This window comes from Erithacus rubecula (assembly GCF_903797595.1).
Source record: "Erithacus rubecula genome assembly, chromosome: 16".
In the NCBI taxonomy this organism is placed as follows: domain Eukaryota; kingdom Metazoa; phylum Chordata; class Aves; order Passeriformes; family Muscicapidae; genus Erithacus; species Erithacus rubecula.
This window is the reverse complement of record NC_136668.1, coordinates 7,766,767-7,779,916: the sequence shown is the minus strand read 5'-3', so window position 1 is coordinate 7,779,916 and position 13,150 is coordinate 7,766,767. Positions and strand designations below refer to the sequence as shown.

At 39.2% G+C, this 13,150-nt stretch overlaps 2 protein-coding genes across 5 annotated transcripts in view; both read right to left on the bottom strand.

Moving 5' to 3' along the window:
- The window catches only part of FNIP1 (folliculin interacting protein 1), a 419,816-nt gene that overhangs the window by 248,721 nt on the left and 157,945 nt on the right, over positions 1–13,150 (bottom strand). The gene's annotated exons all lie outside the window — the stretch shown is intronic.
- The window catches only part of RAPGEF6 (Rap guanine nucleotide exchange factor 6), a gene marked incomplete at its 3' end in the record, with an annotated part of 117,353 nt that overhangs the window by 23,557 nt on the left and 80,646 nt on the right, over positions 1–13,150 (bottom strand). For 2 of the 3 annotated variants that reach the window (XM_079320080.1, XM_079320081.1), the window contains exons 14-22: positions 12,834–13,037; positions 12,045–12,153; positions 10,079–10,322; positions 9,316–9,473; positions 8,182–8,196; positions 5,336–5,576; positions 3,946–4,329; positions 1,543–1,754; positions 547–670 (exon numbers count right to left, since the gene is read on the bottom strand). In XM_079320080.1, coding sequence (XP_079176206.1) covers positions 547–670; positions 1,543–1,754; positions 3,946–4,329; positions 5,336–5,576; positions 8,182–8,196; positions 9,316–9,473; positions 10,079–10,322; positions 12,045–12,153; positions 12,834–13,037 — 1,691 coding nt within the window. Of the gene's footprint in view, positions 1–546; positions 671–1,542; positions 1,755–3,945; positions 4,330–5,331; positions 5,577–8,181; positions 8,197–9,315; positions 9,474–10,078; positions 10,323–12,044; positions 12,154–12,833; positions 13,038–13,150 lie in introns of those variants that run through there. The other variant, XM_079320082.1, reaches the window with a different exon arrangement.

Sequence of the window (13,150 nt, the reverse complement as noted above, 5' to 3'; positions counted from 1 at the left end):
TTGAGCATCAAGATGAAAAAAAAAAAAAAGTAAGAAAAATAAGCCAAGAAAACACCCTCCACCTGCCGAAGCCTGAACATATCAAACATTATGTAAGTGGAACAAGCTGTGCTTAGAACAAATAAAAAACATTTCATTTGAATTTAGTATGTTATCAGTGGGGTTTTGTTTTGAAACAACATTTCAGATCTACACATCAGTGATTTAGATGCTTTTTATCTCTCTCATATATAAATATAGCACCCTGTAATATCATACCTCTCTCAAAACTCTACTGACACTAACATTTTATTTGGCAGAGTATGTATAATTAAAATTATGACCTATTGTTCTGTGTTTTTCAAAGCCAATAAACTGCTTTATTAGTCATTCAAAACAGGTCTGGGAAGCATCAACTGTTTTGCCATAATTTGACAAAGGCTGTGGTTTGATGGCAGGTGTCAGTGATGAGGCACACAATGAAATACCAACGTGCTGATGCACACAGAGACCCAGATCACCCCACACTGAGAGCCCTCCAGTGCTACTGCCCCTCCCCTTGCACACCTTTGTCTGAACATCACAGCTGGATCCATGTTTGCCGAGGTCATGCGGACAACTTGCCGAATTTCTTTGGCAATCATCCGGAGTTTCTCAAAGTTTACCAGGCCATCCACTTTAGAATCATTGCCTACATGATTGAAACACACACATAAAGGAAAAAAAAAAGTAATAAATGTTTCTGAACAGCCACTGTGCTTCTAGTTCTTCCCCCTTTACCCTTCTCCCCTCCCTATCCCCTAATCAACACAATTTTTAATCAAAGTAGCAAGAAAACACGATGATCTCACAAAACACTAATGGAATCAAACCCACTTGGACTACCCTATTTTTTTTTATCTATTTTTAAAGTAACCAGTGTTAGTAGGAGGAAAAAGGAATGTGAACTATGCCTAAATCCACTTCTATAATGTTAATATAAATATAGAATTGACATTAACAACATTCACATTAGGAAAGAAGTTCAAACAGTTCTGAACCATCACAACCAAGAATTAAGGGTATTTGGAAATTCACCTCAGCCACTCCTGAACAGGACTTTGTATAAAGGGAACAGAATGGAAGCAGTTAAACAAAATCCCTTGAAAATGTTGAAAGGAAGAGTAGGAGGTCTATCACTGGAGCTGTGTGCATGTCATAACATGGAATGAAAACCTGTAAACATTACAGCAACAAGCTTTTTATAAGAGAATATATTTGAAGCAGCATAACTACCAGACAGCACACTAACCTATGTTTCCACCCTAAACCTTAGGACAGCTGAGGAGGATTACAGCATTGCTTTCAAAATATTAAAAATATGTGCTCTATTTTAATTTTTGTCTAGGACCAGTCTCTTCCATTAGGCATTCCCAGTTCTATTTTATTTTACACCTACAAAGGATCCCTCAAAAGCATCCTACTGGTGGCAGCTTTGTTAGACACATATTGACACACTGAGCACTGAAGAAAGGGCTGAAGTACATTCAGTGCTTCATTTCTATTCTCTCTGTTTGACATTACCTTCATGCAGAAATGTGATATCTTTCTTGACAACAGGGAAAAGTGGGATAATTGGAGGCTGCATGCTCTGGCTGCTGAGGATGTTGCGGTACTTTGCCATGTTTCGAGATGGATCAAAAAGATCTTGAAGGTCTCTGAGGTGCTTTTCATACTTGCTGGGTAACTTCTCCCAAGTGCCTCTGAGACGAGCTACTGGGGCAAGATTTAACCCACTGCAAGGCAGAAATGTTTCATTATTAGCTGTGAGCAGAATTGTTACCTTTCAGAAGGAAGTGAAGGGCTGGGGGTTGTTTTAAGGATTAAAAATACCTTTTCCAAGGTTAACTGTGAAGTTGGGTAAATAGCAGGCTACAAGTTCACCACAATAACCCTCTGATGTTTAAACAGGACTGTAAAAACCATCACTGCTCAAGGTAAAAATTTCAAATTACTGCCAAAATAATATCTCTGTAACACAGGACTGACATCTGTTTAAAAACCACTTCTGTCCTGTAAAAATGTATGCTATGGCAAGAACAAAAACAGTAAAAAAATGCATGAGGTGAACCAATGATTGCACAAAAAGTGAGAACAGTACAGAGCTCATCCCAAGCAGAAGTGGCAAGACTTTAGAAGGAAACTGTTCCTTGTGAGGGTGGTGAGGTCCCAGCACAGGCTGCCCAGAGAGGCTGACAATGCTCCATCCCTAAAGTTTACAAGACAGGCTGGATGGGGCTTGGAGATACCTGGTGTAATGGAAGGTGTCCCAGCCCACAGCAGGGGGGTGGAATGAGATTATCTTTAAGGTACTTTTCAACTCAAATCATTCTGTGATGCTCTGACTTCAGAGCTTCAGACAACAGCATTTGTAAACGAGCACAGACTGACAACTGGAAGCAGCAGATATGCTAAAACTTGTAACTGTGCCCTCATTTCCACTAAGTAAAAATATATCCAGAATTATTCTGATGCAGAAAACCCCCACTAAATAGGAACATTAAATAAATTAAATCCATCCTCCCAATCATAATTTGTCACCACTTATGGTCAAGAAATTCTGCAATAATTGCAAAGTCCTCATCTTTACAGAACTGGAAAGGGATCTGCTCCAGCATTGCTTAGCAAATCCAGAGCCACATTATCACTGAATTTGCTATTCTCAGGGGTTTTTTATCAAAAACTTATTTTGCATTTGTTTTATTTTTTAGACAAATTTCTCTCCTTGCTATGCCAAACAAAGCCTTCTCTGACATGAAAAAAATCAGACATATACCAGCCCATAGCTCCTCTTTTCCCTGCTACATCAGGATGGCTATCTTCCTATTTCATGAGACATTTAGCACCAAACTGCTGTGCAGGACAACGAAAAAAAGAGAACCCCTGTGCCATACACTAACAAAAACATATTCCTCTGGAAATAAGAGTAAAACAAAAACTAAATTATTTGACTTTTTTTTTTTTTTTTTTGGACTAAAGACCACTTTAGTCATGGCTTGATTGGACTTAACTGAGAAGCAGAAGGTGTAATTTCCTTACCTACAATAAACCATGAAAAATTAGGGAGCAGAATATAAAAAACAAATAAATAAATCAGTATCCATGTGTGTATTCCCACATAATAAGCAGCCACAGACTCAAGGACTGTCCAATACCCTTCACAGAAATTCATGAATTCTTTAATCACTAACCACAAGCCAATACACTTGATGAACTGGTTAGACATGGGAGAAAATATTTTAAAATCATGTTTCCAACAATGCTGCTAGGATAGAGCAAAATCCAGATCTTTGTCTGATGAATCACAGTGCCTTTTTTTTCCTACAGTAAAGGCTGAGTGTAAAATAATTGCAAATACAGGAAATGCTGAACTCATGCTGTTAAAGCAGCAGCGTGCAGAATAAATCAGAAGAGAAAGCTTAATTGTGCAACTGGAGAGGGAAAAAATAAAACAGAGGAGCAAGCAGATGAAAGAATGAGAGCAGGAAAGAATGAGAAGGAAAATGAAGCCAAAACAAGACTGATTTGAGGAAGTCCTTACAATGGAAGGAAGAAATAAAGTAATCTCATCACCACATATATGACTCGCTGCATCCTGGAAAAGTAACAATGACTGACAAAAAGAAAGGAAATTGGGTGCCCAAGTCACAGAATACCACACAATGCTCCAGCAGGTTTCTGCAGTTCATCAATCAAACAGTGCTCTGTACCCATCTTCTCTGTTCCTGCGAGGTACCACTGAAAAACCCTGTCACACCTAGACAGTGCAGAGGCTGCGGTGACAATCCACTTCTGACCACCCTGGCTTTGGAAAACCACCCAGCCCCAACCACAGTCTGCTCAGAATATTCCCATTTCTTTCCTTCCCATTTGGATTAGCTGAATTGCCTGTGGCAGCACCAATCTAAGAAATGGGAAGTATTTTACCTTATCACTGCAAACATGGAATTGAAGTTCTTGCATTCTCGACAGTGGAGAGCAATTTTAATGAAATGCTTAATAATCTTCATTCTTTTGAGCTGGTTGGGTTCTGCTAAAATTTCCATGGCAACCCAGAAGGTCTCTTGATTTATGACATCCTCAAACTGTTTCAGGTGAGCGTTCCCTGTTTTGGAGTCCAGCTTGTAAAGGTCATCGATGTACTCTGTTGGCTCAATGTTGCGGAATAATTCAAAGTCCCTCATGGAAAGCTGAGTGGCCACCTCAATGGTGCTCAGCTGCAGGAGGGAAATTTGGCTCTCTCGGAGTAGCTCTTGAGCATCCTCATCTGAGCATAAGGTCTCCGTTTCCATATTGTTTTTCAGATAATACCTGAAGAATAATTGAGTAACAGCAACATATTAGAGATGCTCTTCAGAGGTTCTGTGAATACAAAGACATTGAACTATACCAATCACTGTGAGCATTACTGAGACAAGAAGGGACAACATAACCTTGTACTTCACTTAATGTAAAATAGCACCATTGCTTAAGTAAACAAACATTTCAAAGGCTCTTTGTTAATATTTTTACACTGACTCTGTAATATGCTGTTGTGCTCACCTTCAGAAAAAGGTCTGTTACTTTTCCATGTCTAAATTCAGCAGTGAAAATAGCTTTTCAAAAAACACTAGTCCTGAGAAATCTCCTGTGAAAGTATTTCTACATTTCTTACACAGATTTAGTGTGTTTTTTCCCCTAAACTTAGTGTGGCATACTAATATTTGCATTAGGCACACGGTATTCAGGAAATTAAAATAAATCTGGAAAATTCATTCCATGGTCCCAGGTAAATCAGTTTCAGATACACAAAAGTTTATTACTCACAAATTCCCTCTGTTGCCTAGCAAAGACAACTACAGAAATTTTACTTTAATAAACTTTCTTCTGGTATGAATCAGGTCATCAGATAAAACCAAAGCACTTAACACTTCAGAAACATTCAGAACAGTTTACTTAAAAAGGGAAGAATTTATCTCAGGTTAGTATCAGTTCATTGCAGCATGACACTGAGAAAGAAATTAATTGTATACTTTAATCCTCAAGTACATGTGGGAAGTGTCAAAACAAATACAACCTTTAAGAGTAAACCACTATATACATTACCCTGATCTGCTAAATTTAGCTGTCATCAAGCAAGCTTGCTCTAGATTTAGGGAGGGATTTTTGGGCGCAGAAGAGGAAGGCGACCCAAAGAAGAGAGAGAAGTGGCATTTACTTGCTTGTGCTTCCAACAGATACCTCTCTCTTTTAATTAAACCACCCTATTGCTGGGGGTCTTTTCCAAGGTACAATGTTTCACAGCCAAATAAAACCAGACAAAGCAGGGTGTGTTTACCGTCCATTGAGCTGAATCCTGTCAGCCAGCTTGGAGAACTGATCCGGGAGCCTGCGCTGCTTGATGACCCCCTCGGGGCTGACGGACACCTCACACAGGGAATAGGTCTCTGGGGCTCCTGTCAGGTTGAACTCATGCACAGCATGGCTCACCACCTCCTTTGCTGTAGTGTCTTTGCTGATGATGATGTAACAGCTCTGCTGATCCGCTTTGAAAACTCGGATCACTTGATCTGGAATGTCTAAAAAAAGAGCAAAATGCTTTTAATGTGTGAGGTTACTTTTCCCTTGAAAAGACACAAGGTCACTCATAGATGCTTCACAAGGGCATGTGATAGAACAAGGGGAATTGGCTTAAGCTGAAGGAGGGCAGGTTTAATTGGGTATTAGGGACCAATTCTTCCCTGTGAGCAGGATGAGACCCTGGCACAGGTTGCCTGGAGAGGTTGTGGACTCTCCATCCCTGGAGGTGTCCAACACCAGGTTGGACTGGGCATGGAACACCTGGTCTAGTGGAAGGCAGGGGCTGGAACTAGATGATCTTTAAGGTCCATTGCAACCCAAACTATTCTGTAATTCTATGATTTACTGCCCTATTTGATCATCAGGAAACAAAAACAACCAGCTTCTGGGAAAAAAAAACTCGACTTGAAAAATATTTAAAATACTCTGATGTTTTCTTCATCTTTGTAAGGGAAAAAAGACAGTTTTCCTCTCTGCTCTTCTACAACTCAATTATTCTACCATCCCATGACCACAATCAAAATATAAGACCTCCAGGTATGCAACTAGGCTGTGCACTGTTCCTTCACAGTGTGTCTTAAAAACCTTGGCAGCATTACTCCTTCTTTGGCTCTCCTGTGTCTGTGAAAGCCAGATCCACACCCATGCCAGGGCAAGCTTCCCAGGGATGGGAGCCACCAAGTACAGATGGATGGGCTTGGGGTGGGAGGGTATGAAGAGGAAAGGAGATTTGGCTGCTCCCAGAGCTAGCCGTGAGCTTTTTATGCTCACTCTCTCCCCTGCAGGAATTAAGCTGCTGCCAGCAGTTGGCTGATGTACTTATTTATAGCACATTTTATGTATTATAAATGCATTAGACAACAGCTTTATCTGAGGCAACCTAAAGCAGGTAATAAATATCTACAGAAACGTTTTTAATTCACAGCTTGGTGACTGCAAATAATTTGCTCTATTAGCTATTACAGAAAGTTTGATTTTCAAAATCAAACTTACTTAAAAAATATCAAGAGTCAAAATGCACAGTAATTTCAAGCACAGGGAAGCCCAGTTTTATCCTTCCCTGAAGTCTGAAGACTAAAACTTCACAACTTTTCTGCAGCCCTGAGAAGGTTGGGGGCTGTTGCTGAGCCTTCAGCCAAGGCTTCAGAGCATGAAGTTCTCCAAAACCAGAGGCAGATGTGTGTAACTCCTGATCCCTGGTGAGGGAAGCTGTCATTAAAGCAACAGCCTCCCAAACAGCCCTTCCCTTCTCTCACTGCTATTTGTCCAGCCCTTAAAAATGCCAGTGCCAAATCAGTGGATTGAGAGTGTGACCTGTCCTGGAGCACCAGTGATGATGAGATGTCCCTGTGCCCAAGGGGAACAGTCCCAGTGAATCATCCTGCTGGGCAGGGCACCCAGCAGCAGCTCTCTGAGCACAGTTTTAGATGCTGCTCACACCACTGCCTATACACTGATTTTCCTCCATCAAAATCCACTGCTTAAGGAGGCAACAAAGATCTTTGGGGGCAGTGAGCTTGGGGTTACTTTTTCTTGCATCAGGACTTCAAGGTGTTATGGGCACAAGTAGAAGGAATTTCAAGGTGAAAAGTAAGCAGGTAATCTATGATCCAGCACCAAAGGTCCCATCCATTGGAAAAAAGAAAGGCTCAACATCAGTCATAAATAAATTTTAAGATGGAAGAAAACATGGGTTAAAAAATTCTGATTGAAAGCTAATTCCTCTAGCAGTGTCATGATTATGATTAACACATTATCAGAACATTCTCATCAGAAGCTGGGTTCTAGCTGAATATGAGAAGTTCAGTATATATGTGAATAGGGGCAATATAAGGGAGAAGTAAGTATTTTGTACTTTATTTCAGAGTGAAAGTGGTGAAAATGACATTGAATAATTAGAGAAGTGCCTACACTCATAAAAATTATAATAAAGACACAGAAGAGAGAAACATCTATATTTTGGTATCAATATACCTAAAAACCAGAGCACACTCAAGGTGGAAAACTGAAAACTGAAATTTAATTGGGGAGAAAAAAGTAAATAAGAAAAAGAACCATGCAACCAAAACAATGTAACTTGTAACAGATAAGGGAAACATGAATTACAGGCACATTTCTATCTTTATGGTCTTCACTTTTAAGTGGGCAAACTTAAATTATTAAATTAAAAAATTTTAATGCATTATTCAGCTCATTTTGACAATACAAAGCACCTATCAAGCTGGCATGCACATAATTTTAGTTAGAAAGTACAACAGAAGAACAAATTAAATCTCAAACTATAATCCTCTGAAACTTCACTTCTATGAAAGATACAAGCAACTTCATCCCTTCAAAGCAAAGCCACAGAGAAGCAGAGGAACCTGCCAAAGGTCATTCAGTGTGATGGGAGCAGAAATGGGAATAAAATGCAGGTCTCAGCCTCAGCACAGCACTGTGCCTGTATAGGAACTTATGAATTTGTTTTAAGGAAAATTACAGAGGACAGGACTATCCAGTGCCCTTCAGTAATAACTATGTCAGTGCAATGTCTGATAGTGTTAAATTTACAGGCAAGCCATGCAATATTAAGGTCTACAGGATGCTTTACATGAGGATACTTACAGTAAAACCCAACAGCTGCAGACAGGAGAAAAAGAAAAAACTGTATCAACACCAAATCAAGATTGAGATGCTTACAAAACTTATCAAGTGTACACTGTCAGAAATAATTTGGGTTTTCTCTGACATTCAAACATGGCAGCACATTTGTTACAGCAAACTTAAAGTAAAGCCAAGTGATCCAGCTGAAGATGTCCCTGGCCATGGCAGAGGGACTGGAATCGATGACTATTAAAGATCCTTTCCAAGCCAAATCATTCAGTGATTCTATCCAAGATGAACTAGTTACCACCATATTAAGCAATAACTTTTATAATATTAAATGAAGATTTCCAGAAAAACATGTAGCTCTCATGCAGACAGCAAGGATCTGGAATTGCACCAAAAGGGAACTGTTTGCTATGGGCATTTGTGCACCTGATAGGATCTATCTGTGCACATCCCTTTTAAAGGAGAAATCTGCAAGTTTATGCACACATATGTCAGTCACAGAACACTTTACAGAATGATATCATTATACAGAACTTACACTTAAAATAGGGATAAAAGATTCTAACTAGGCATGTTTACAGGCAGCTGCATATTGCAACAAATGCCTCATGCAGCCACCCCATAAACTGGATTCCTACAGCAACAGCAATGGAAGTTCAGACCACGCACCCCAAAACATTTTTTTAGGATTTTAGACATATCATTGAATATACATAATGTTTCTAAAACATGAAACATGAACGGCACTGTGCTGGTACCATGGTAGTCCTACCCACAATACTGCACAAAATATACACTGATAGATGGAAGGATGGAAAAGTCAAAGAACTGAGGAGAGATGGCACAGGAGAAAGGAGCAAATAAAGAGAATCTCCTTCCACCAGAGCCAATTTACTCCAGTAAATTAAAGGCTCTCAGAAGTGGAAAAATACATTTCTTTGTAAAAAATAAGTCTCACATTATCTAAGAAAAGAGGCAAGAGAGGTTCAGACAGTGTGTATTTTCAGTACATCACCAGTCTGTTATGCCCAAAGGATGCACAGGCAACTGCACTGAGCAAGAGTGATGCTGTAACTGCTGCAATCTTCCCCTTGCCACAACTGCCTTGCTAACCATCCTCTAAACCAATCTCAACTGCAATTTTACCTGAAGGGTTAGAGAAATCCAGAATACTGGGTGTGGGCTGCAGCAGGTCAGGGCTACTGGACGAGAGGGTGCCTGGGATGGGCATGATGGCCAGGCTGTGCCGGCACTGCCGCGTGCCCACGATGCTGTCATCCTGCGACTGGCTCACGCTGCCATCACTGCAAAACAGTTTGGTTCAATTAGCTGCATTAAACTCCTCCTAGTCATCTTGGCATGAATGAATCTAAGAAAAATAATGCTGTTCAGCTGTTTTGATTACACGCTGTAGACAGGCTTTCAAAACAAGGATGGGGAAAAAGATTTGAAAGCGTTCATCAGGAGAGAAAAGTTATTTTGGTCTTGCTCTGCATTCATGGGCAGATGTCATGATTTTTTAGAAAACATCAGCAATGTGAACATAATGACTAGAAATACTAAGCAATTGATATCTCTTAATGGCCTGAGGCTGAAGGAGGGTAGGTTTTCAACAGATGGTAGGGAGAAATTCCTCCCTGTGAGGGTGGTGAGGCCCTGGCACAGGGTGCCCAGAGCAGCTGTGGCTGCCCCATCCCTGTAAGTGTCCAAGCCCAGGCTGGATGAGGCTTGGAGAAGCCTGGGATAGAAAAGGTGCCCCTGCCCATGGGAGGAGTTGGAATGGGATAGTCTTTAAGATCTTTAAGTTTCCTCTAAACCCAATCCCCTTCCAACCACTCTATGATTCTATGACTAAAATATCCCAACCTAGTTAGGAACCATTACTTTTTGACAAAAGAGTCTGACAAACCTGAACAGCTTTGGAGGCAAGATGCTGAAACGAGTCTTGTCTAAAATTTTCCTGATTCTGTTTCTTCCACCAGATACAGTGTTTGCTTTCATTTTCTTGTTTCCTTTTTCACGGGGAAACATCTGTTCCACATCTCCAGGCATATCTGGGATAGAATAACGGTTGTTTTTCTTTTCTGCAATTTTTGGAATATGTGGAATTCCATTCTTCTCCTGTCCTATCCTGCAGAGCAGCTCCTTAAACACTGTAAGAGAAGATACAGTTGTTTTGAGTAATCTTTGCACATTCAGAACTTCACAATTAATTCTTCTTTTCCCCTCAAACCTTTTGCTTCCCACATCCCAGAGAGAGAATAAGGAAACACTGCATTCAGGGCAACAAGCAGTATGCATTTATTGGCTTTTTTGTTTGCATCTTTCAGATAATGGAGGGCACATGCTTCTTCAAGAGTAACTACAAAACAGGCTGGTATTTTCCCAAACTGTCTTTGTTTGCTTCTACTAACACTACTGAACAAAAGCTACATCATATTTCCTATTGCATTTATGAAACTAAGTTAGTCTATAACCAACAGTGACATTTTCAAGGCTAGGACTCTGTGGAAATTATAGGGGTTTGTTCTTTTTCTTCCCACATATATAAGGTGAAAAAATGCTAAAATTGTTCCTGTCAACATAAATTATTTCTTTAAAGATCCTTTAAAAATCTTCTGAAAATCTTTCAAGTCAGAAATTCAGTATTTTCAGTTCAAAATATGATGATACTGGAAGAATGCAGAACTGAAAACACAGCAAATTACTCAGATTGTCCCTATGAGCAAGGCAAAATGTTTTCTGTAAAGAAAGTCCAGTTAAATGGTACATTTCTGTTGTATAATAAAAGCTAAGGCTACAAGCCTTCCCAGCATAGATTTAGAATAACAGAACTGCTCATAGCCAGTACCAGGCACTTAATGCTCAATTAAAAAGTTAGGATAATAAAATCACTGTTGAAAAAAGCTTCAAGATATTAATTCATTCAAATTTATCAGAGAAATCACCTTGAAATTCTATTAGTTAGTAGGAGGAGATTAGAACCCACTTGGAAATGGATGTTGCTCACATTTATAATACAAATGAACAACCTATGACTGTCTCAGTTATAGTGATGCCTCATTTCATATTAGTCTGGACCACCAGTGACTCTGGTTGTTTCAAGTTTTTTTGTATTATGCTAAATAGCAACTGCTGAGGGCTTGAACCTTTTCAGCTGCACAGTGATAAACACTGTATAATAATTGAAAAGAAAATCAAAAGCCAGCAAGGGCAGGTAACTGGAGGAAGGAAATAAGAAGAGAAAATCATCAGAAGATATGGATACAACTATAGAGGAAGGAACTATCCTGCACACCATCTCCTTCTTTCTGTAGCTCTTGTTATTCTGTTGCCTGAACAAGATTATGGAAAAAGAATGGATAATGTGACTGAGATTTTAAAGAGGATTTTTATATTCATGATGACAAATAAAAGCCAACATTTATATGCCATACCACTTTTTATATCCCCTTTTCAATTAAAGAGGTAAGTTATCCTCCAATTCTTACAGCCATTAAAAAAGAAGTTTTACAAAATCCCAGTCTTACATTTTTGCTGTTTCTTGGCAAAAATATTTTGGTCCAGATCCCTTGGCTTTGTTTCAGCCCTGTTGCATGGAGGGACACTAAATCAGCTTAAACAGTCATCTGACAATTTCTCAAGGAGCTGAAGAGCTGCCTGTGCTGGCTCTGTGCCACTCAACATGCAGCCCTTGGCACTTGAGAATTTATCCAAGCAAACAGAGGCACAACAAGGAGACTTTTGCACAACTTCTCACCTCAAGAGGAAGTTGGAAAAAAAAAAAAGGTGGAACCCTATTGCACTTATAAAGCCACAAGGAGTGGAGTTATTTCTTCACACATAAAAATATATCCTGTATAAAGTCTACTCACCAAAAATGTTTGTTTTTACAGTGATGGAGAGATGTGTGTTATTTTTTAAGATTTCCAGAGCTTTTACAAAGGTAATGTTCTCAAAATTCTGTCCATTTACTTCCATTATCTTTAAGAAATAAAAATGGGACAATTAGGACATCTGTCTGACAGACTTAGAAATATAAAGGTGATAATACAGGCACAGTAAGAACTTCCCAGAAATTACCATATCATCTTTACAGCAGCTACAGAATGAAAACATTCCATGTAAAACAACTATTTGCATCACATCAGAGAAGCTATATCCTGTAAGTAAGTCAGGACTTCCATTTTTACTTGAAAAATGCTTTAAATTAGTTGATTTTCTATGGTATCATGACATTCTTGTAATTAATCAAAAATGGTGGATCATGAACCACAGAGCTAATATTGCTTCAAAAGCTGGATTTCCACTGAGACCAGCCCCTGTTCCACCTGCCTCAGTGAGCTGGGATCAAACAATAGGTGAGAATCAATCCCACAAAACATTCTGATGGTTTCTATGTAACCATATCTTCAATCAGAAAGTTTAAAAAAATAAACATAACTTGTTTTCTTTTCTTATTCTGTTTTTGGGATATTTAAATATTTTCTGTATTTTGAAAACTATTTAACAGAAACCCATTTAACAGATATAAATGGAAGCTGAGCTGTGGCATTCCCACACTTGCCACTGGTTTGGTTTTAGTACACAACATAACATTTCTGTTGAGAACAACCAAGAGGTGGATGAAACAGAACATTTTAAATTAACATAATTGTTTGTACCTGATCACCACGCTTCAGTCCAGCTTCTGCTGCTTTACTGCCTATCTCCACAGTCTCTACAAAAATACCAAATCCCTTGTCACTGCCTCCAAGAAGGCTAAAAAACAGGGGAGAATCTCTGGAAGGTTTTTGCAGGGTGATTTGTCTCCATTTTGCTTTGGCAGCACAGGCAATATTCAGCAATCTGAGATGGCCTTTCATTTTCTGTTAACACAGAAGACACAAAATGCAGTGCAATGTTTCTTTTATCAGAAATGGAAAAACAAGTGCCAGAAAATAGATTTCTGATGCTAGATTTTCCGATCTTACTAAATTAA